Raw genomic sequence first — 19,053 nt, forward strand, 5'->3', positions numbered from 1 at the left:
TGTTTTTGTACGCGTTTTGTATACATTCGATGCTTTTGTCTGAAGTCAATTTTTTTTTTTGGTTGGAAGATCCATACATAAATATAAGGACGATTGACCATTTTTTTTTCCATTCATTCGAACAACCAAAACAAACTGAATTTTTTTTGAAACAAACAAATGTTGAATCTGAATGAATAAAGTGTTTGATTTAATTGAAACACAAAAATGAATTTGGAAAAAGAATCTTCAACCGATTCCAATCGTCGTTTACTTTCGTTGGTAACACGTTTATGTTCAACATTGGTTCCAAATGAATCAGGTTTTTTTGAAAAAATCAATTTTTTGTATTCAACTTATAATTTTCAATTTTAAAAATAGATAATTTTGATAAAATTTGTCATTATTCGTTGGATTTGATTAGTAAGAAAAAAATTTCAATCGAAGATTGTGAAGAACAATATATTCTTTCAAAAATTCGTCATTCTTGTATGTATTTATATTTCGAATAAAAATTTGAGTAAAATTTGTTCTCTATTTTAGTTTTGAAAAAATTATCAATCGAAGATTTGAATCGTTTTGAAGATTTATATCTACATTTGAAATCAACATTACCAAAATCATTCAACATTCGTGAATTATTATATTGTTTATTTTTGTTGTCAAATTCCACTTCCATTGATAATGCTACAATATTCTCAATTTCAAATTCGATCGAAACTATGAAAATTGCTAAAAATGATTTGGATCTAGAATATAGGCATTCTCATCATTTTGGTAATAATAATGGTATTCAAAGAGATCGAATGATGACCAATCCTAATCGACATACCGTTCATGTTTATACTGATAATAATAATGATTCCAATTGCAAGATAAGATCCAAATATACCTTACTTGCTAAAGATTTGATATCAATATTCCAAGGTTTACATGGTAAACATATCAATTTTCAAACTGATTCAAAATTTTCTGTAACTTTTGGACGAAATGATTTATTTTATTCGAATGAAATCTATTTCGCCAAACGGTTATCAGTATTGGGACAGAATTTTAAAACAATCAAAACTTATAGCCAAACATCGATGAATACAACATCGAAAGGTTTTGTTGTACAAAGTTTTGGTTCAGCATTGAATGATGAGATTAATAATTTCTACAAATTAATGACTTCCATCCAAGCCAATTTTCATAAACCTGAACAAACAGTTACATTACATAAGCTTTGTTTTTGGACCACCGAATCATTCATTTGTTTTGAAGCGTTAGTAAATCTAATTGGTAAATGTCGTTCGAAAAAAGGTGGTGCCTTAATCAGCATTGTTTATGATATAATGCATCATGGTGATCCATTAGTTCGTGAATGTTATCGAAAAATTTTATCCAAAGTTGTTAAACCAATTCGTAAAATGCTCAATCATTGGATCTTCTATGGCGAACTGAAAGATGAATATAAAGAATTTTTTATCAGCACAAATGATAATGCCAAAAATGTGATTACAACATCGTTGAGCGATGTATTCTGGTTTGATCAATACTCAATCAATAATTCAATGTTACCCGGATTTATAAACAAAGCTCAAGCATATAAAATCCTAATCACTGGTAAAGCTATTTCAATGTTACGTGAAGTTAGCATGAATCGTGTATCAGCCGTATTACCATTATATGATCAATTGAAAAATTCATTTGAAAATTCCAATTTAGAAATATTATTTGATCAAAAATATAGCTCTGAAGCTAATGATTTTGCCGGACTTTTGGATTATGTTTACAAAGAAATCAGTCAAACTGCATTGAATATATTGAATGCTAAATATCAATTGTATGAACATTTTATTGCACATAAACGCTTTCTTTTGTTTGAACAAGGTGATTTCATTAGTTATCTGATGGAATTATTGTATCCAATCATAAATCGACCTGCCAATAAAATACGGCCATACACATTATCGCAAACATTGGAAAATGCTATCCGAAAAACAAGTGCTCAATGTTATGAATCAAGTGATATTTTATCACGAATCGATATCTATTTTGATCCGAATTTTCCAATGGAAAATGCCTGGGATATTTTGACATTAAAATATCGTATCGATGGACCAATCGGAACAATATTCAATCAACAAAGCCAAGTAATTTATACGAAATTGTTTGCATTGTTTTGGCGAAATAAAACAATTGAATTTTCATTGAATAAATGTTGGATTGATTTGAAAAATATTTCCACACAATTACGAGTAGCGTCATTTCTTCGTTTATCAAGTAATCATTTTAATTATCTGCTCTATCAGATATTATCGTTTACCAAAACTATTGAACAGTATTTTAATTATCTACTTGAAAGTCGATGGACACAGGTCAAAAATGAACTAGATCAACCAAGAAATCTCAACAGATTGATCAAAGTTCATCATATTTTCCTACAGAATTTAGTGAGTAAATTTTTTTTCGAAAATCTTCTACGCCAAGAGAATGCCATCAATAAATTGATATTATCGTTTATTGATAAACTTGAATCATTTATAAATGATATTGTACATAATAATCAAAATGTTGAAAAATTTTGGGGCGATCAAATGGATCAATATCGAAAAGAGATTGAAGAAAATTACAACTTTTGGCTGCATAATTTTTCTCGTATGTTACACAAAGAGATTTCATTATTTCTTGAATTATTGATCGATACCGATGAAGATGATCATCGTGAATTGTGTTTCAGTATCGATTTCAATAAATATTATAAAATGCAACATGTTATCAATTGATTCTCCTTATCATCAGCATTTCAATAAAATTTGTTTAAAATCACAAAAAGATTTTTTTGTAATCTGATTTGATCAGAAATTAAAGCACAAGCACGCACGCACACTCAAATGGCCATTAATTAAGATAGACATAGCATAAGACAATTTTGTTTCAAATTTATTTTTTCAATAAAAATTATCATTTTTATAATTTGATAAAGATAAATTAAAGAAAGAAAATAGAAGAAACGAGATCAAAATTATTTATATCTTGAACCATTCATTCATTTCAGTTTAGTTTGTGTCCAATTAGCGGCCAAAACAAAATTTACGAAAGATGAAATGAAAATTGTCCTTCACTGATAGCGATATTCAATTTTTCTCGCATTATATCGATAGTTGGATAATCGGGTAGCTTTAGATAATTAACACAAGTCATAACACTTGGCAAACAGTTCAAATTATCCGATTCAGTGGGATTCTTTTTGACAATTGTGAATGGTGGATTAAGACTTTTGAAACCGCCGATCGGTAGCCGTGGAAAACCGGTCAAAAATTGCAAAAACTTTCGCTGCTCTTCATGATTATATGAGCTGAGAATTTCAAATAAAAATTTGATTGCTCTGCTTTCGTGAGTAAATCCATGATCGATTTTACATGATTCCATCAACATTTTCTGATCCCAACTTTTATAACTTGATCCGCAAAATAATTGCTGAAGTTCTTCCGGATAGAATAGTTTGAGACGAGACAATTCAAAAACCGAGTTAAATCCTTCTTTGAAAGCTTCCATTTGTTTGGCTACACCTTCCTGTAGACTCCAGCATGAAACCAATTCGATGTAATTTTCCAAATTGTTCAAAGTGACTGCCATATCTTTTCCACCTCTACGCAATTCCATATTAGGAAATCCGGGCATTATAAAATCAAGATTTAAATCTTCGATAGAACTTCCTTGCAATTTCAATAATTCAGAATTGCTATTTATATTCTAAATATACAAACAAAAATTCAATGTATTAGGCATAACAATCTCAAAAAAAAACATCTCACCATTTTTGATTTCCTTTGAGCAATTCTATACATTTGTGAAATCGATGAAAAAAAGGTATAGTCAAGATGATAAAGATCCGAAACCGAAAGTGTGGATTCTTCACACAAAACCCATTTATAGAATATTATATTCAAATTGATGTCAATCTATCAAACAAAAAATAATTAAATTCAACTCATTAATAAATAAATTTTAAATAATAATTACCATTCGAAAATCCATCAATGCTTTGGCCATAAATTTGCCCAACAATTTGAATCGGTTTTTAATCTTGGTCGAAGTTGATGGTTTAGCATTTCTTCCGATCGGTGCAGGAAAAAGCCCATAATTTGAATTGATATAATTGGTGGACGAATCGGATTTTTCATTTTTAATATTATTTGTCAAAACTTCACCGCGCCACATTTCCAATTCAGCTCGTTGAAATTCTTTGGATACCAAAGCATAAAATTCCAATGTAGGACCAAGTCCGGTACCGACTTCATTTTCGTACTGTATCTCCAACATTGACTTTGAATTGGACACATCACTGAACAATGATTCGGCAAAACGGAAAATTTCATTACGTGGTATAAGTTTTCGACGTTTTTCCAATCGAGGTGTCAAAAAACGTTCCCGATTATCGCTTGATGAATATTCGGGTGTATTTTCGAATAATCGATGTAATGCTCGATCACGATCAAAACAAACAACATAAAAAAGAAGATAACGTATTTCAAATGGAAACATAAATGGACATGCGTATGCAAGTTCTGAAAGCCAATTGGGTAAACCTCCTGTCATGATGACCACAGGATCTTGAAGCTGGCGATTAGCTTTGACAGTTAATTTATTATTGGTAAATTCTTTCAACGGTATGGCAGGATTATAGATGTGTGAAAATTTATACAAATGTCCCCAAAAACGGTTAATACCGTAAAGAACTCGTAATAAAGAAATCACTTCGACCGTTTGATCACTGGCATTTACATTGATCGTTTTATTGTTCCTTATATAAGGCTCTAATGGCGAAACATTTTTCGATATTTTTCCTTCCAACCATAGTCCATCTTTCTTTTTATTGGCACTTGTTTTGCTTTTGCTTTTACTTCGTGATCGGCCATTATTATTATTATTATTATTGTTGTTGTTGTTGTTGTTGATATTTGATGAAGATGAAACCGATGAAAAATTGGTTGACGAATTCAATGTATTTGCTTCGGTTAAAGGTCGATAATAGATGGGAAATGTTGAACCCCAAAATTTGGAATTACTTTGTTGATGATCATCACCATCATTTTCGATTTCATTAGACATGAATTGTTTGATAACTTGATACAAGGATATATTATAAGGCAATACATGTTCATGAATCAATAATTGAAGTCGTTGTCTTGTTTGCATCTGACTAGAGGAACTGAGATTTATATCAAATGTATCATCATCAGATAAATCGTCATCGCTTTGATCATCATCACTGTCTTTGATTTTACCATATCCTTTTGCTAATAAATAACGTTCAATAGCATGAACTGTTGTAAATGGATCCAATTTGATCAATGGGCCTTTATATTTTTTCAGATTCGTACATGATGGATGTCGATTCAAGCTGATTTTGAGAAGATGTGAATTGATACTTTTGAAAGCATTCGAACCTCGAGAATGAACAGCATAATCTTGAACTCGAACAGGAAATTGCTCCAATTGTGAAACACAAGCATTCAATTTGTTCACTAATATAGCCAAAGGTTTAGTATCAAAATTCAATTGATCAATATTTTCAGCCATATCACTTTTTGGTGCCCCAATGAATATATGCAAAAATGATCGTAAATCATTTTCTTGTTTTTCAACCATCATTACATTATCGGTAACATTCATTGTCAAATATGAAAATAAATTGCTAACCAGACCACTGTGAATGAGTTCGAATGAAGATAAATCACTGTCCATCAGAATGTTTTTGATTGATAGCAATCCTTTAGTTGAATCTTGTTTCAATATATTGATTGCTTCGTTTAAATCACCCAAAATGTTTGATGATAAATGAGTGTCTTTTTCATTCATATTTGTTTTAGTGAAGTATTTATCATCGAAAATTTTTCCCTGTTCTTTGATCCATGATTTAATCTTATCTTTGTTCGAGTTAGAAGATTTCTGCATAGATGCTATGTCTTTTGCTATAGCCGTCACATTCGAAGTGGTCGGAATGACATTCGAATTGGGATTCACTGAATTCTGTGTCCATCGAGCCCAACGTGTTGGATTCAATCGTTGAAGAAAATCTTTCGATGATGATCCTAACCGTGTTGATGAATTACTACTTTTGCCACTATGATTATTTACTGCTGCAGCGTTTGCTGTTATGTTCAGATTAGAACTGTTGATTGTTTCGCTGACCAAAAATGGTAAATTATTCAGATAGGTAGTAGATAAACTACTGCAGATGTTTAGATCACTGTCGCTAGTTGTTGTATTATTGCCAACATTATTTTCATTTGTTGATGAATGTTCATAATTTCGAGAACCAGAAAATGGTATACTTTTACGTGTACGTTTTCGACGCGAAATTTCTTCGTTTCTCCTAAATTTATCATTGAAAAACCGATTAATTATTGATTTTAAATTTAGAAAAAGTTAAAAACTTACCCCGAGGAAAGTTGATCAGAATTTTGTGATAATTGTTGCGAAATTTTATTATTTGACGATGATGATGATGATTTGGATGAAGGGTTCGAATGTGTTTGATTGCTAATTACAGACGAATGTGATGAAAAATTGGCAGACGAAAGACTGCTTTCGATAACGGCCGAAATAGATTCATTAGCTGTACGATTAAGAATCATTTGAGCATTTTCCAATATAGCCATTGGTGAGTTTGTATATACAATGCCACTATTATTATTATTGCCACTGTTTATTGAAGATAATAATGGCGTTTTACTGTTCATCATCAGCATATCACGTGATGATAATGGCAATGATTTATTATTAATATCCATAACAAATCTTGTTTCATCCGAATATAGTTTACGAATTTGATGAATAACACCTTCACGCTGAAAAAATATTGAAAAAATATCGGGCAATTTTTCCATAAAAATATTACACATCTGGACGGCACAAACAACAATTCGTAAATCTTGTGATGCCAACATTGTTGCAATAGAACTGGAAATTGCTTGATCTTCAAGAATTAAAATCAACAATTCTCTCGGTGCATAATAGATAATACGTAGGATAGCATTAAGACACTTATAACGAACGGAAAAACCCGCTGAATTGTTATATACTTCGTATAATACTTTGAAAACAAATTTGATGAAATTACTACTCAATTTGTGTTCGTTATAAATGAATTCGGATCTTGGATCGATTGTCTGCATATTATTGCGGGCATGAAGCTCCGAACTAGTAAATGTGTTGGTTTTTCGTTGAATTGCATAAGAATTTCCAGTATCTTCACAAATTTTCTGCATCGAATTAAAATCGACAATATAAGTACGATTTAAACTGGCCAATTCTAGTTCATCTTCGCCTGATTGATGAGCCGATTCGATTATTTTATTATCAACAACATTGAATGCTTGCCATAGGCCACGATCATCTTTCCATTGCCAAATGGCAACTTCGGAAGACTGAAGATTTGATTTTGAAAAAAATGTATCTATTGAAAATATTCCAGTGGATGGTAAACTAGGCATTAGTTCAGCAATAAATGCTGTAAGTTCACATATTTCTTGTGGACTCCGTGAAATCAAATTCATTTCATCATTTTTCTCTTTTACATTATTATTATTATTTTCACCACACAGTAGCAAACATTTAAGCGTCTCACAAATGTCTATTTTCGTAAGAGAAAAACATGGAAAAAATATTAGCATTAAAAATGAATAAAACTTAATTAATTAACACGCTTACTCAATTTTAGCAATTCGACAGCAATCTGTGAACAGGAAAGACACATGATGGACAACATTCGTATCACATTGACAAATGGTCCAGTGCTTAGTATGGGCGGCTTGGTCATAAGAACATTTTGTATGTTAGTTAACAATTCAGTGGATGCAATTTCACTGATGATAACACAATCATTTTGATAACATTCCACCAAACGATAGAATGCAAGACAAATACTTTCAATACATTTTTTATCTTCGATAGTTAAATGCGAACCAAGAATAGGTAATGAATCCTGAACATATTGAAAATCATCTGGTGATAGATTCTGAAAACAATTTGCCGTTATGTTCAATGCTGAACGTTGAGCATCAATCGAAAAGAAATCCAAATAGGTAAGACATGCCGATACACCTCTGGCATGTAATATTGACTTATTATGTCGACGACTAAGCATTTCAAGCGCAGATAATGATTGTTCAGCCACATCCATACATTGGATTACTTGCAGCTTTTCAAGAAAAACTGGAATTGCATCCAAAACAGCAACAGATGAACGGGGCAATGATTCCATCATATATGTTAATGCGCGACATGCATGATGCATTATTTCGAAATTATGTTCCATCGACAATAGATTTATTAATGTAGGCACAACCGCCTTGATAGGAAAACCGACCAATGTATCTTCGTTGCCCATCAGCAAAATCTGACACATTTCCAGCACATAATGAAGCTTTTCCGAATCATTTGCAGCTGAATTCAATCCATTCAATAACTGTTGAGCTTTTGTATTCGACGAACTGCTAAACGAACGATAGAATAGATTCTGCATACGAGGAATACCAAGAAAATGTTGTTGAAGAGCCCGTGATTCAAGAATCGTTTGCAAACGATTCATATCACTATCTTCATTATCATTATCATTTGACGAAGTCATTGCATATGTATTTAATATGGCACTGGTTCCAGGTGGATTAAGCTGATGTGCTGCTGTTGTATTCGATTCATTAACATTTGCATTGCCATTATTGGTTGATGAGTTATTTGCCGTTGAATGATGATTGTTGTTGTTGTTGTTTGAGGAGAAATTCGAACCATTTTGCTCCATAACAATACGATTAATGATACTACTGTTTGGTGGTGTTCGTCGTTTACCACTTGTTGTTGCTGATTCGTAATGATTGCTTGTTGTTCCAATTGATAATTTTTTCAAATTATTATTATTACTATCACTTCCACTGATCAAATTGTTGGATGATGTTTTTGGTTTCTTTTTTGATGACAAAACTTTTGCTTCGATTGTTGTACGTTTTTTCGATACACGATTATTCTGAATTCCTGATGATGATGATTGTTGTTGCGAAGAATCTTCTATCGTCTTTTCTTCCGTTTTCAGCTGCAAATTGTTTTCCTGTACTCGTTGCTGTTTACGAGTAGTAGGCCTGGATAAATCTTCAGAAACAACTGTATTATAATGAAATTGTATTACTACCAAAATCCTTTTTCAATAATCGATTTAAAAAACAAAAACAAAATGGATACCTTTACGTTGTTTTTTCTTCGATACCACCAAGGTTTTGATATTAGTATTATTATCAATGCTGCTGATGATATTATTTTGTTGTTCCAAACTTTTACGCTTATTATTGGTTGCTGTAATGCGATTTATGGCACAATTATTTTCACGGGTATCAACAATCGATGTACTACGTTTATTTACTGATGATGATGCTGGTGCTGCTATGACGACAATGCTATTATCACTATTACTCGTCGACGTCGTTGGTGTTGTTATTGATGATGTTGATGTTGATGATGACGAAGGGAAACAACAAATGTCGCTGATGTTTCGAGATCGAGATCTATATTAAAAAAGGCAAACAAACAAAACGAAAACACACACACAAAAAACGAAAGATTCAAGAGTAAAATTAGCAAAAAATCAATAGATTTAATTAAGAAAAAAAATTTCCTTTTCTCTTTTTGTTTGAAAGAAAATATTAACTAATTATTTCAATTTAAATCAAAGAAAGTAATAAAACAAACAAACCTTGTCAAGATAGGTGATGAACGAGACTTGTTGTTGTTTTTGCTATTAGTATTAGACTCTTTTGATGATGAAACAATATTCGATTTTGTTGCTGTTGATGATGATGATATTGATTTTGATGATGATGATTTTAATGAACGTTTTTTAACAGACGTTTCAACAATTTTTTTCAAGATGTTATTATTGGTGTTGTTGTTGATGGTGCCTTGATCTTTCTTCGGCGTTTTATTCAATAGTTTGTCTGCCATAGACACAAAATGTTGATCCAATATATTGTACTTGTTTTAATTCAATGATAAGCATATCATTTAGCAATTCAATTAGGAAAAATTTTAATAATTTATATATTGTTTGTGTGTTATGTGTTAATTGTGAAATGTGGAAAATTATGACGATGATGATGCAATTGAATGAAATAATAATAAATTTTTTTTGATAAGAATTTTCTATAGAATTCAATATTGGATCACGATCCAAATAGACACACAGTCCAAAAGTAAACTGTTCAATTCACACCACTCGCGTTCAGAGAGAATTGGCGAAACGTAGACTTTTTTCGATTTCTCTTTTTCTTGATCGAAAGCAACTAAAATGTTTTATTTTTACGTTTTAGTAGTTTTGTTGCTGCTAATTTATCTTATTATTTTTCAATTATTTAGATTCAGATTAACAAACAAACGAAAAAACAATGATTGTTTATATATAATTTTTTCTTTTCGTTTTCGATTTGATGTTTTCATTGAAAAATCATCAAATGCAGCATATGAAACATATCGAAATCGAATTGAATGAATTTTTCTTATTAAAGTTCTTCAAACAAACAAAAAATGAGTTTTTGTTTCACCAACAACAGCAACAGCAGCAGAAAAATCGCCTCGACAACAACGACGAATATATAAGTTGTTTGAAGAACAAATATATATTCTAACAGTATATAATTAAAGAAAACAGAAAAATTGTATTTGTGAGTATTTCTATTTTCTAAATTTTGTTTTTGTATAAAGTGGATTTTGGAATTGAATCTTTTTTCGATAATGATTACGATGATGATGATGATGAAAAAAGAAATTTGTATCGAGCTCAAAACAAGAAATGATATATTAAAGAGAGAAAAGAGTGTGTAAACTGTTTTGCGTAAAGTCACATTCGAATGATAAAACGCAGTATTATTTTTCCATTTCGAGATACACGGATGATTCGAAGGGCTTTTTTCTTTTTTTTTTTTTTTTGCTTATTTTTGGCCAAAACTGGCACTACTACGTTGTGTGGTTGGTTGGTTCATTCATTTCGAACAACAAAAAAAAAAATATTCGAATGGGCCGTCCCAGCAACAACAACAACAGACTAAATGGTTCCGTTCATATAGAATGTGTGCAAATTTTTTTGAAAAAATCTTTCTTTGGAAATTTCTAAATTGTTTTCTGGAAAAACAATTTAATTTAATCGATTGGTTTTATTGATTTGAACAACAATAACATATTTACGGATGTCTGCGCGATTGACGACGACATACTTGAATTATGATGATTTCAATTCAATTTAATTATTAGTAATCAATTTTTATCTCAATAAACAAACAAAAGATTTGATAAAGAAAATGAAAAATTTTCATTTAAAAACGCTGATCATCAATATGAGGATCATCATTTTTTCTTGTCATCTCTTTGAATCGAATCGAATTGATACGCCAAACAGAAAGAAAAATGCGTTGTTTATTGATAATAACATTGTTATTTATTCAATCAGCCGATTATTTTGTTTATTCCCGAAGATTATTGTTTGGACGTCCAATCGATAAACACGGATTTTTGGGTTTACCTCGCACTACGTTGAAACAATCCGAAATTGAATCAATTGCTAAAGAACAATGGTTTGAACAAAAATTGGATCATTTTGATCCAACCAATTTGTTAACGTGGAAACAGCGATATTTTATCAACGATGATATGTTCATTCGAAGCAATACGAATTCACCGATATTTTTACAATTAGGTGGTGAAGGTGAAGCAAGTGCAGTTTGGCTCAAAGAAGGACAAATTGCGACAAATTATGGTCCACATTATCAAGCATTGCAAATTCTTTTGGAACATCGTTATTATGGCCAATCAAGACCGACCCAGTAAGTTTTCAATGTGATGATTTAATTTTCTATTGAATTGTTCTCCGCCAAAAAAGGGACATGTCAACGGAAAATCTTAAATATCTAACTAGTGAACAAGCATTGCAAGATGCAGCAAATTTCATTGAATTTATCAATGAAAAATATGGATTAAACAAACACAAATGGATTGTATTTGGTGGATCATATTCAGGTTCATTGGCTGCATGGTTTCGTATGAAATATCCACATTTAGTTGCTGGTGCTATTGCATCAAGTGCACCAGTACAAGCCGTACTTGATTTTGAAGATTATCTCAAAGTTGTCGATGAATCATTGGGTAAAAAATGTGTTCGTGAAATCAAATCAGCTACTGATGATCTGACCGAATTGATAAAATCGAAAAATAATTGGCCCGTAATTGAAAAGAAATTTAAACTTTGCACACCATTCAATGGCACAAATTCATTGGATGTTTCGAATTTTTTCGGCAATCTTGCCGGAAATTTTGAAGGTGTTGTTCAATATAATAAAGATAATCGTGCTTTCGAGGTAAATATTATTTGTTGGAAAATTTTTTTGTTTGTGATTGAATTATTCCTCTGATGACAGGGGTGGTTCAAGTATTACGATCGATGATTTATGTTCAGTGATGACAGATTTAAATTCAAATATCAATTCGACTGATCGTTTGGCTAAAGTTAATCAAATCCTATTGAAATCTCAATCACAAGAATGTTTGGAATTTAAATATGATGATTATGTGAAAAAAATGTTGGTTGTTGATTTTGATAAAACCGAAGTTCCCAGTGCTCGACAATGGGTGTATCAAACTTGTACGGAATTTGGTTTCTATCAAACATCCGATCGTAATGATCAACCATTTGGACATTATTTTCCATTAGATTTTTTCATAAAACAATGTATCGATATTTATGGATCAGAATTTAATAAGAATTTTTTGGAAAAATCCATACAATTTACAAATAATTTTTATGGTGGTTATAATCTTACTGTATCGAATGTTATGTTCATCAATGGTTTGATTGATCCATGGCATGCATTGGGTATTCTTGAAGATTTAAATCCCACTGCCAAAGCATTAGTTATGAAAAAGACTGCACATTGTGCCGATATGTATCCGGATTCCAGTGAAGATCCATCCGAATTAAAATCAACAAGAAATGTTATCAAACAAATGATTGGCAAATTTATTCAATAATTTTATTTGCGAACAAAAAAAATCAAATCTTTAAATATCTATGATGATATTGAAGATATTTATCATCATCATCATTATGATTATCACTGATTGTTAAGATTGTTATACCTAATAAACGACAATGTTGATAGATTTGATCAATTAAATTATCCATTAACGATAATTTGGTTATATTTTCAATAATTAATAATTTTGGTCGAATTATGAATGCAACTAAAAAATTTAATAAATGTTTTTGTTTGTCCAGAAGATTTTTTATTTGTTCATTTAGATTATCATCATTTGGATCGGTTTGAATTGGAAAATTTGTTAATGATGAATATTCATTTAGATATGATATGATTGTTGAACGTTTTATCGGATCGGATAGCATTTTCTATGGAAAGAGAAAGATGAATTTTTTAAAATAATTATTTCAACCTTACCTCGAGAAAAAATTCTCCATAATTGGAATCAATCATAATAAACATGACATCAGTCAATTTTTTAATATCCAATCTGATTATTATCGATTGTGGTGATGGTAATAATTGTTTAATCATTTTGCAAATCGGTAATTGACGAGAATTATTTATGAATAAATTTTCATTACGAAATATTTGTAATTTGATATTTTCATGTTCGAATTTTTGCTGTTGTTGTTTTGGCAATGTTGCTGCTGTTGATAAAACATTGGAAAATTGTATGAATAAATCCTTTTGATTTGCATTCAATTGTTGATCATCATGATTGAAATCATCATTTTTTCTGAAATTTTCTGATGATGATTGATGATTTTTAAATGCTGATTTAAGCTCAGTCAAACGATAACCAATACCATTGATGGTGGCAAAATTGGATGTTATATCAATAATGCGACTAAAACAATTGATCAAATATAAACAAATGAATGAATTTGCCGATATTTGACGACTTAGTTCAGCTTCATTTAGTTGATCATATTTTCCTTGAAATAATGGTATCGATATGATTATGAATGAAATGATTGAACCAGAATAATCAAAAATTGTTGTCAAAAAATTCAGATAAAATTGTTGTAAGGCAAGATTTTCATGTATTGAAAGCAAATTACGAAATTTTCCATACAGATTTTGTTTCGTTTGTTGTTCAATATTGGCAAATGCAATATGTTCGCATTTATTTCGAATGACAATATGCTCGGAACGATAAATTCCTTCATGTTTTTCTTTCAGATATGTCCATTTTACAATTGAATTCAATAAAAATCGATTAACAAATGTCGATATAGAAAATATAGCCAGACAAATTAAAACACCTAACCAACCAACAGTAATAAAAACTTTATAGGAATAATATGCTACAATAAATGGAAGTATCACTGATTTCGATATAAACACTGTACATTCTGTACATAGTTTGGATAGATCTTGACACAGACGTTGATCAACATTATCCAGATCGGATAAATTTTTCATTATTAATGGCACAGATGATGATCGATCATTGACATTAGCTTCATCTGATGATGATGATGCTTGATTGGAGAAGTAATAATTATTGTTTTCAAAATAATTATCCACAAAATATTTAGTTAAATGTTCACGAAATTCAATTTCAATTATGGTGGAAACATATTGACGAAATGATTTAATTAATGACATAAATAATACGAGGATCATTGTGAATAATAATTGTGTATAAAATTTGAAAATATCTTTCAACAACAATACATAATAAAAGCGTGCTGTTATCAAACCAATTTGAAAGATGATTATCTCTTGAATGATTGATAATAGAATTAAAAATAAAATGTTTATTATTGTCCATTTATATGGTTGTTGTAAATTCCAACATTTTTGTCGTTGTTTATGATCGATTTGTTGATTTTCTTCTTCATCATCTTTATCGGCATCTTTAAAATTAAAAATACCTGCATTATTATTAGATAGGATCAATAAGCGCCAAACTTGAAAAAAATGTTTGATTAAATGTCCTTTCAATTTCTTCTTCACAACCATTCTATTTGCGCTAAATATTTTGATGGTGATGGATGATACGTTGTATAACGATGCTTTAGCAATCGATCAATGATCAACATTTGATTGCGAGGAAATTAAATGGAAAAAATGAATTTTTTGTTTCTTCAAAACAAAATAAAAATGATGAGAAAAACAAAATCAATTTAAATCAAAATACACGCAAGCGCAATAAATTACAGCAGTTCCATCTATTTATTTCAAATAGAAACTTAATATCGATTTTTACTTCGATGAGGTTAGGTTGATGACCATGACTGACTTATAGTCAAGTGAGGTTAGGTTGATGACCATGACTGACTTATAGTCAAGTGAGGTTAGGTTGATGACCATGACTGACTTATAGTCAAGTGAGGTTAGGTTGATGACCATGACTGACTTATAGTCAAGTGAGGTTAGGTTGATGACCATGACTAACTTATAGTCAAGTGAGGTTAGGTTGATGACCATGACTGACTTATAGTCAAGTGAGGTTAGGTTGATGACCATGACTGACTTATTGTCAAGTGAGGTTAGGTTGCTAATGAATGAAAAAAAACTTGACACACATTGACATGAATTAATTTTTATTAGAATTGAATAATTTTTGATATATTTAATAAAAGTTCGATTTAAGAACATTTTTGATTGTTATAACAAATTACTAATATCAATAGAAATCAATAAAAATTATCAGTAAATTTCGTTTTTGTTTGCATTAATCACAGCGCTCAAAATTCGAATTCGAATTACGGAAAAGGTAATTTTTTTTTGACTATCATTTCGAACGTAATGCGTTTTTCATTCGAACAGCAAAAAACAAACAAGTTTATAAAGTGTAAGTTTTTTTCGAAAAAAACGAGTTACTTTTAAAATATAAATTTGCAACAGGATCATCATCCAAATGAAGCTCCACCTTTTTGTTTGCACCTTTCAATGCATTAAATCGTTCCACCCCCAAAAAATGGGTTCTAACCCTGACACATGCATAGAAAGGTCCTAGCCACCACCACCACACACCATACTTGAATAGCTTTACCACCACCACCCCCTCAAAGTTATTGAAAAAAATGAGCATATCATGTATGGCGATGTGATGTGATGTTTGGTAAAAAGGAAAAAATGTGAGCCACATTGATTTCTATTACCTAATATCAATTGTCAATTTTATAATTCTTTTCGAAGCAAAACAAACAATTTTTTTTTCTTTTAAATTGGATTTTTCAAATTTTTTTGTGTTTCCATAGTTGTTGGTTTGATTTGATATCAGTTGTTTTTTTTGGCATTTTGCTCTGATTTGATTTTTTTAAAACCAATTTTATCAAACTAAAATCAATCAAAATCATTTGTTGTTGTTGTTAATGTTGATTTTCTTTGTAGATTTTTATCCCTCACTCATTCACATCCGATATTATTTAATCAAAAAAATCAAATTCGTTTTTTTTCAAATTTAAAAAAAGCAAATTACCTAAATGGTAAGTATTTTGATGATATTTCGTATGATTCGAAATCTCTCATTTCTTTTCGATCAAACGATAGATAAATAACGTGAGATAAGTTCGTTTACCAAATAACGTTGTTTTTTCTTTGGTTGATTTCTTATTCATCACCACCATCAGCAACAACAACAAGTCTGTGTTTTTCGCTCTATTGTCGTCGACAACAACAAACAACATCCAAATAATAATCCTCCCTCAACATTTTTTTCAATATAAACGAGCAAAAACCGAATTTTGCATTAAGGTTATATATTCGCATTGTGTATAGTGTGTGCTTTGTGTTGGTGTTTGATGTTTGTGTGTGTGTATTGCGTTCATTTGATGCCACCATTTGATGAAATGAACTGAATCATCAACAACAACATTATCATAATCATTAGCTGAAAATCTACATTTACACCATCATTATTGTGTCTGTTGATTTATTTGGTTTGAATTTTTGCTGGAAAAACAGACAAAAAACAGCAAACAAAAAATCCTGCATATCCTTCTTTCATCAACAACTATACACGCCAAACGGAATCCATATTCATCATCATCGACATCGATTTCCTTTTTCATAATAATCATTTTATAATTGTAGAAAAAAACATATTTTATTTCACGATTCTGCCCTGAATTATTCGAATGTGATTCTGGTGATGTTGTTTGTTTAATTCTGTTGTTCAATTCTCGTTGGTCAACATTTTTATTGTGATTTTCAAAAACAAGTTTTTTCGGGTATTTATTAATTTAATGATTTAACGGCAAATTTTGACAAATATGGTTCGTATTTTTTTGAAATTTTTTTTAACTCGCATCCAATTACCTCTTGTTATTGTATTTTAGTTGGCATAACAAACAAAAAACCTCAACATTGCAATAATCATCATCGATATTAAAAATTGATTAATAATCTCCGAATTCCGGTCATCAATAATAACCAAAAGAAAATCACCACCATATCGCGTTTGTTTGTTGATAAGTTGTATTTATAAAAAAACTAAATTATTTAACTGATAATTAATTAATTGAAAACAATGAGAGAATATAAGATTGTTGTTCTTGGTTCGGGTGGTGTTGGTAAAAGTGCACTTGTAAGTTTCATTAGTGATTAGATTTTTTAATTTTGATTATTTTTAATTATTTTTTTGTTTTTCTGATTTCATCATCCACATAACAGACTGTCCAGTTTGTGCAAGGTAATTGCTTTGTTTTTTTATTTTTTAAAAATAGTAATATTCAATGAATTTGATTTGATAGGAATTTTTGTTGAAAAATATGATCCAACAATTGAAGATAGTTATCGTAAACAAGTTGAAGTTGATGGCCAACAATGTATGCTTGAAATACTTGATACAGCCGGAACGGTAAGTTGAATTTGCCCTTATGATGAATTGTAATGCATATTGAAAATGTTGATTTTACAGGAACAATTTACAGCAATGCGTGATCTATATATGAAAAATGGTCAAGGATTTGTATTAGTTTATTCCATAACAGCACAATCTACATTCAATGATTTACAAGATCTTCGTGAGCAAATATTACGTGTTAAAGATACTGATGATGTACCAATGATATTGGTTGGTAATAAATGCGATCTTGAAGATGAACGTGTTGTTGGTAAAGATCAAGGTGCCAATCTAGCACGTTCGTTTAGTAATTGTGCATTTCTGGAATCATCCGCTAAAGCCAAAATTAATGTTAATGAAGTATGTTTCTATCATAATTATTATTCTGTTCATTTTATAATTTTCCTTTAGATTTTCAATGATCTTGTTAGGCAAATAAATCGAAAAAATCCGGAAAAAAAGCAAAAACCACCACGCAAAAGTAAATGTAATATTCTGTAAAAGACATGTACGAAACGAACGAAAACCATAGAGAATCTTTTTATGAAGGAACGAGTAAAGAAAAAAACACCGCCAAAATCATCAATTTTATCCTGAATTTTTTCAATTTATAAATAAAATTCATTCATCATTTCAAAACGTAACAAAAAAGTGAAAATAAGATGAAAAATGACAAAATCAAACAACATTTCACAGACATAACCCCATCGCCTATATTATAAAATTGGTTATAAGCTTAATTTCTTTTTCAAAATTATCAAATTGTTTTTTGAATTCATCATCGTCATCACCTGTTTTTGCTTCATACAAAGACATACACACTTGACACTTATATTTTTTGTTTTTTCCCGTTTTGTGTGTGTGCATTCATTCAATGTCAATGTCAATTCATCAAACTTTTTCTTTATTTGTAAATTTTTTCTTTCTTTTTTTTCATTATCAATTTTAAATTTTTCCACTCTCACACACACATTGCATTGGAAATTGTGAAAACATTTTATTTTATTTTTTTCAAACAAAATTAATCCAAAATATCCTAAACACATTCATTCATTCAAAGAAAAAGCCAAAATTTCAGAAAATTCTGTTCTTTTTTCCGAAAACATTTTATTTATTTTTGAAATTTTTTAAAACGGCGAAAAAACTGGAAAAGGTTGGAGATTGACACAAAAACCAAAAAAAAAAAAAAAAAAAAATGAAAGAGAATCCAAT

General features: G+C 30.2%; 5 protein-coding genes across 7 annotated transcripts; 3 read left to right on the top strand and 2 right to left on the bottom strand.

Moving 5' to 3' along the window:
- Positions 1-78: 78 nt before the first annotated feature.
- LOC113795799 (gamma-tubulin complex component 3-like) lies at positions 79-2,937 on the top strand. The gene is made up of 3 exons (XM_027346024.2): positions 79-301; positions 361-468; positions 523-2,937. Exons 1-3 carry the CDS (start codon positions 208-210, stop codon positions 2,745-2,747), a joined length of 2,427 nt encoding a protein of 808 aa, XP_027201825.1. The 5' UTR covers positions 79-207; the 3' UTR covers positions 2,748-2,937.
- Positions 2,884-10,808, bottom strand: ctrip (E3 ubiquitin-protein ligase ctrip). Of its 2 annotated transcripts, none has more exons than XM_027346020.2 (7): positions 9,713-10,808; positions 9,205-9,524; positions 7,681-9,150; positions 6,409-7,603; positions 3,988-6,343; positions 3,780-3,926; positions 2,884-3,717 (listed from the first exon to the last, which is right to left on the bottom strand). In XM_027346020.2, exons 1-7 carry the CDS (start codon positions 9,958-9,960, stop codon positions 3,055-3,057), a joined length of 6,399 nt encoding a protein of 2,132 aa, XP_027201821.2. In that variant the 5' UTR covers positions 9,961-10,808; the 3' UTR covers positions 2,884-3,054. The 2 variants fall into 2 exon arrangements, with proteins under 2 accessions (XP_027201821.2, XP_075680598.1); XM_075824483.1 differs by having other exon boundaries at positions 7,681-9,126; positions 9,713-10,805.
- A 530-nt stretch (positions 10,809-11,338) lies between these two features.
- Positions 11,339-13,281, top strand: LOC113795804 (putative serine protease F56F10.1). Its single transcript, XM_075824731.1, has 3 exons — positions 11,339-11,831; positions 11,888-12,363; positions 12,422-13,281. The coding sequence occupies exons 1-3, from the start codon at positions 11,416-11,418 to the stop codon at positions 13,030-13,032; spliced, it is 1,503 nt and encodes a 500-aa protein (XP_075680846.1). The 5' UTR covers positions 11,339-11,415; the 3' UTR covers positions 13,033-13,281.
- Positions 13,004-16,590, bottom strand: LOC113795802 (ABC transporter D family member 2-like). 2 transcript variants are annotated; one of them, XM_027346026.2, is made up of 3 exons: positions 16,477-16,590; positions 13,458-15,549; positions 13,004-13,408 (listed from the first exon to the last, which is right to left on the bottom strand). In XM_027346026.2, the coding sequence occupies exons 2-3, from the start codon at positions 15,009-15,011 to the stop codon at positions 13,055-13,057; spliced, it is 1,908 nt and encodes a 635-aa protein (XP_027201827.2). In that variant the 5' UTR covers positions 15,012-15,549; positions 16,477-16,590; the 3' UTR covers positions 13,004-13,054. The 2 variants fall into 2 exon arrangements, with proteins under 2 accessions (XP_027201827.2, XP_075680716.1); XM_075824601.1 differs by having other exon boundaries at positions 13,458-15,567; positions 16,477-16,587.
- Positions 16,591-17,129: 539 nt separating this feature from the next.
- Positions 17,130-19,047, top strand: Rap1 (RAS oncogene family member Rap1). The gene is made up of 6 exons (XM_027346030.2): positions 17,130-17,272; positions 17,336-17,583; positions 17,670-17,688; positions 17,750-17,856; positions 17,917-18,201; positions 18,253-19,047. The coding sequence occupies exons 2-6, from the start codon at positions 17,527-17,529 to the stop codon at positions 18,340-18,342; spliced, it is 558 nt and encodes a 185-aa protein (XP_027201831.1). The 5' UTR covers positions 17,130-17,272; positions 17,336-17,526; the 3' UTR covers positions 18,343-19,047.
- The last annotated feature ends 6 nt before the right edge of the window (positions 19,048-19,053 follow it).

This window comes from Dermatophagoides pteronyssinus, unplaced genomic scaffold (assembly GCF_027571235.1).
Source record: "Dermatophagoides pteronyssinus isolate colony J.1.1.1.1 unplaced genomic scaffold, Derpt_VIB-CSIC_2022.12 sq0001, whole genome shotgun sequence".
Lineage (NCBI taxonomy): Eukaryota > Metazoa > Arthropoda > Arachnida > Sarcoptiformes > Pyroglyphidae > Dermatophagoides > Dermatophagoides pteronyssinus.

Bases quoted from the DNA above. Each gene is read 5' to 3' on its own strand.
- LOC113795799 (XM_027346024.2), top strand. From the start codon at position 208: ATGAATTTGGAAAAAGAATCTTCAACCGATTCCAATCGTCGTTTACTT. The intron at 302-360 runs GTTTTTTTGAAA...TTTTAAAAATAG, and splicing joins ATTGGTTCCAAATGAATCAG to ATAATTTTGATAAAATTTGT. The intron at 469-522 runs GTATGTATTTAT...TCTCTATTTTAG, and splicing joins TTCAAAAATTCGTCATTCTT to TTTTGAAAAAATTATCAATC.
- ctrip (XM_027346020.2), bottom strand. From the start codon at position 9,960: ATGGCAGACAAACTATTGAATAAAACGCCGAAGAAAGATCAAGGCACC. The intron at 7,604-7,680 runs GTAAGCGTGTTA...TTACGAAAATAG, and splicing joins TGTCGAATTGCTAAAATTGA to ACATTTGTGAGACGCTTAAA. The intron at 6,344-6,408 runs GTAAGTTTTTAA...TGATAAATTTAG, and splicing joins TCTGATCAACTTTCCTCGGG to GAGAAACGAAGAAATTTCGC.
- LOC113795804 (XM_075824731.1), top strand. From the start codon at position 11,416: ATGCGTTGTTTATTGATAATAACATTGTTATTTATTCAATCAGCCGAT. The intron at 11,832-11,887 runs GTAAGTTTTCAA...CCGCCAAAAAAG, and splicing joins GGCCAATCAAGACCGACCCA to GGACATGTCAACGGAAAATC. The intron at 12,364-12,421 runs TAAATATTATTT...CCTCTGATGACA, and splicing joins AGATAATCGTGCTTTCGAGG to GGGGTGGTTCAAGTATTACG.
- LOC113795802 (XM_027346026.2), bottom strand. From the start codon at position 15,011: ATGGTTGTGAAGAAGAAATTGAAAGGACATTTAATCAAACATTTTTTT. The intron at 13,409-13,457 runs GTAAGGTTGAAA...CTCTTTCCATAG, and splicing joins ATGGAGAATTTTTTCTCGAG to AAAATGCTATCCGATCCGAT.
- Rap1 (XM_027346030.2), top strand. From the start codon at position 17,527: ATGAGAGAATATAAGATTGTTGTTCTTGGTTCGGGTGGTGTTGGTAAA. The intron at 17,857-17,916 runs GTAAGTTGAATT...TTGATTTTACAG, and splicing joins TACTTGATACAGCCGGAACG to GAACAATTTACAGCAATGCG. The intron at 18,202-18,252 runs GTATGTTTCTAT...ATTTTCCTTTAG, and splicing joins CCAAAATTAATGTTAATGAA to ATTTTCAATGATCTTGTTAG.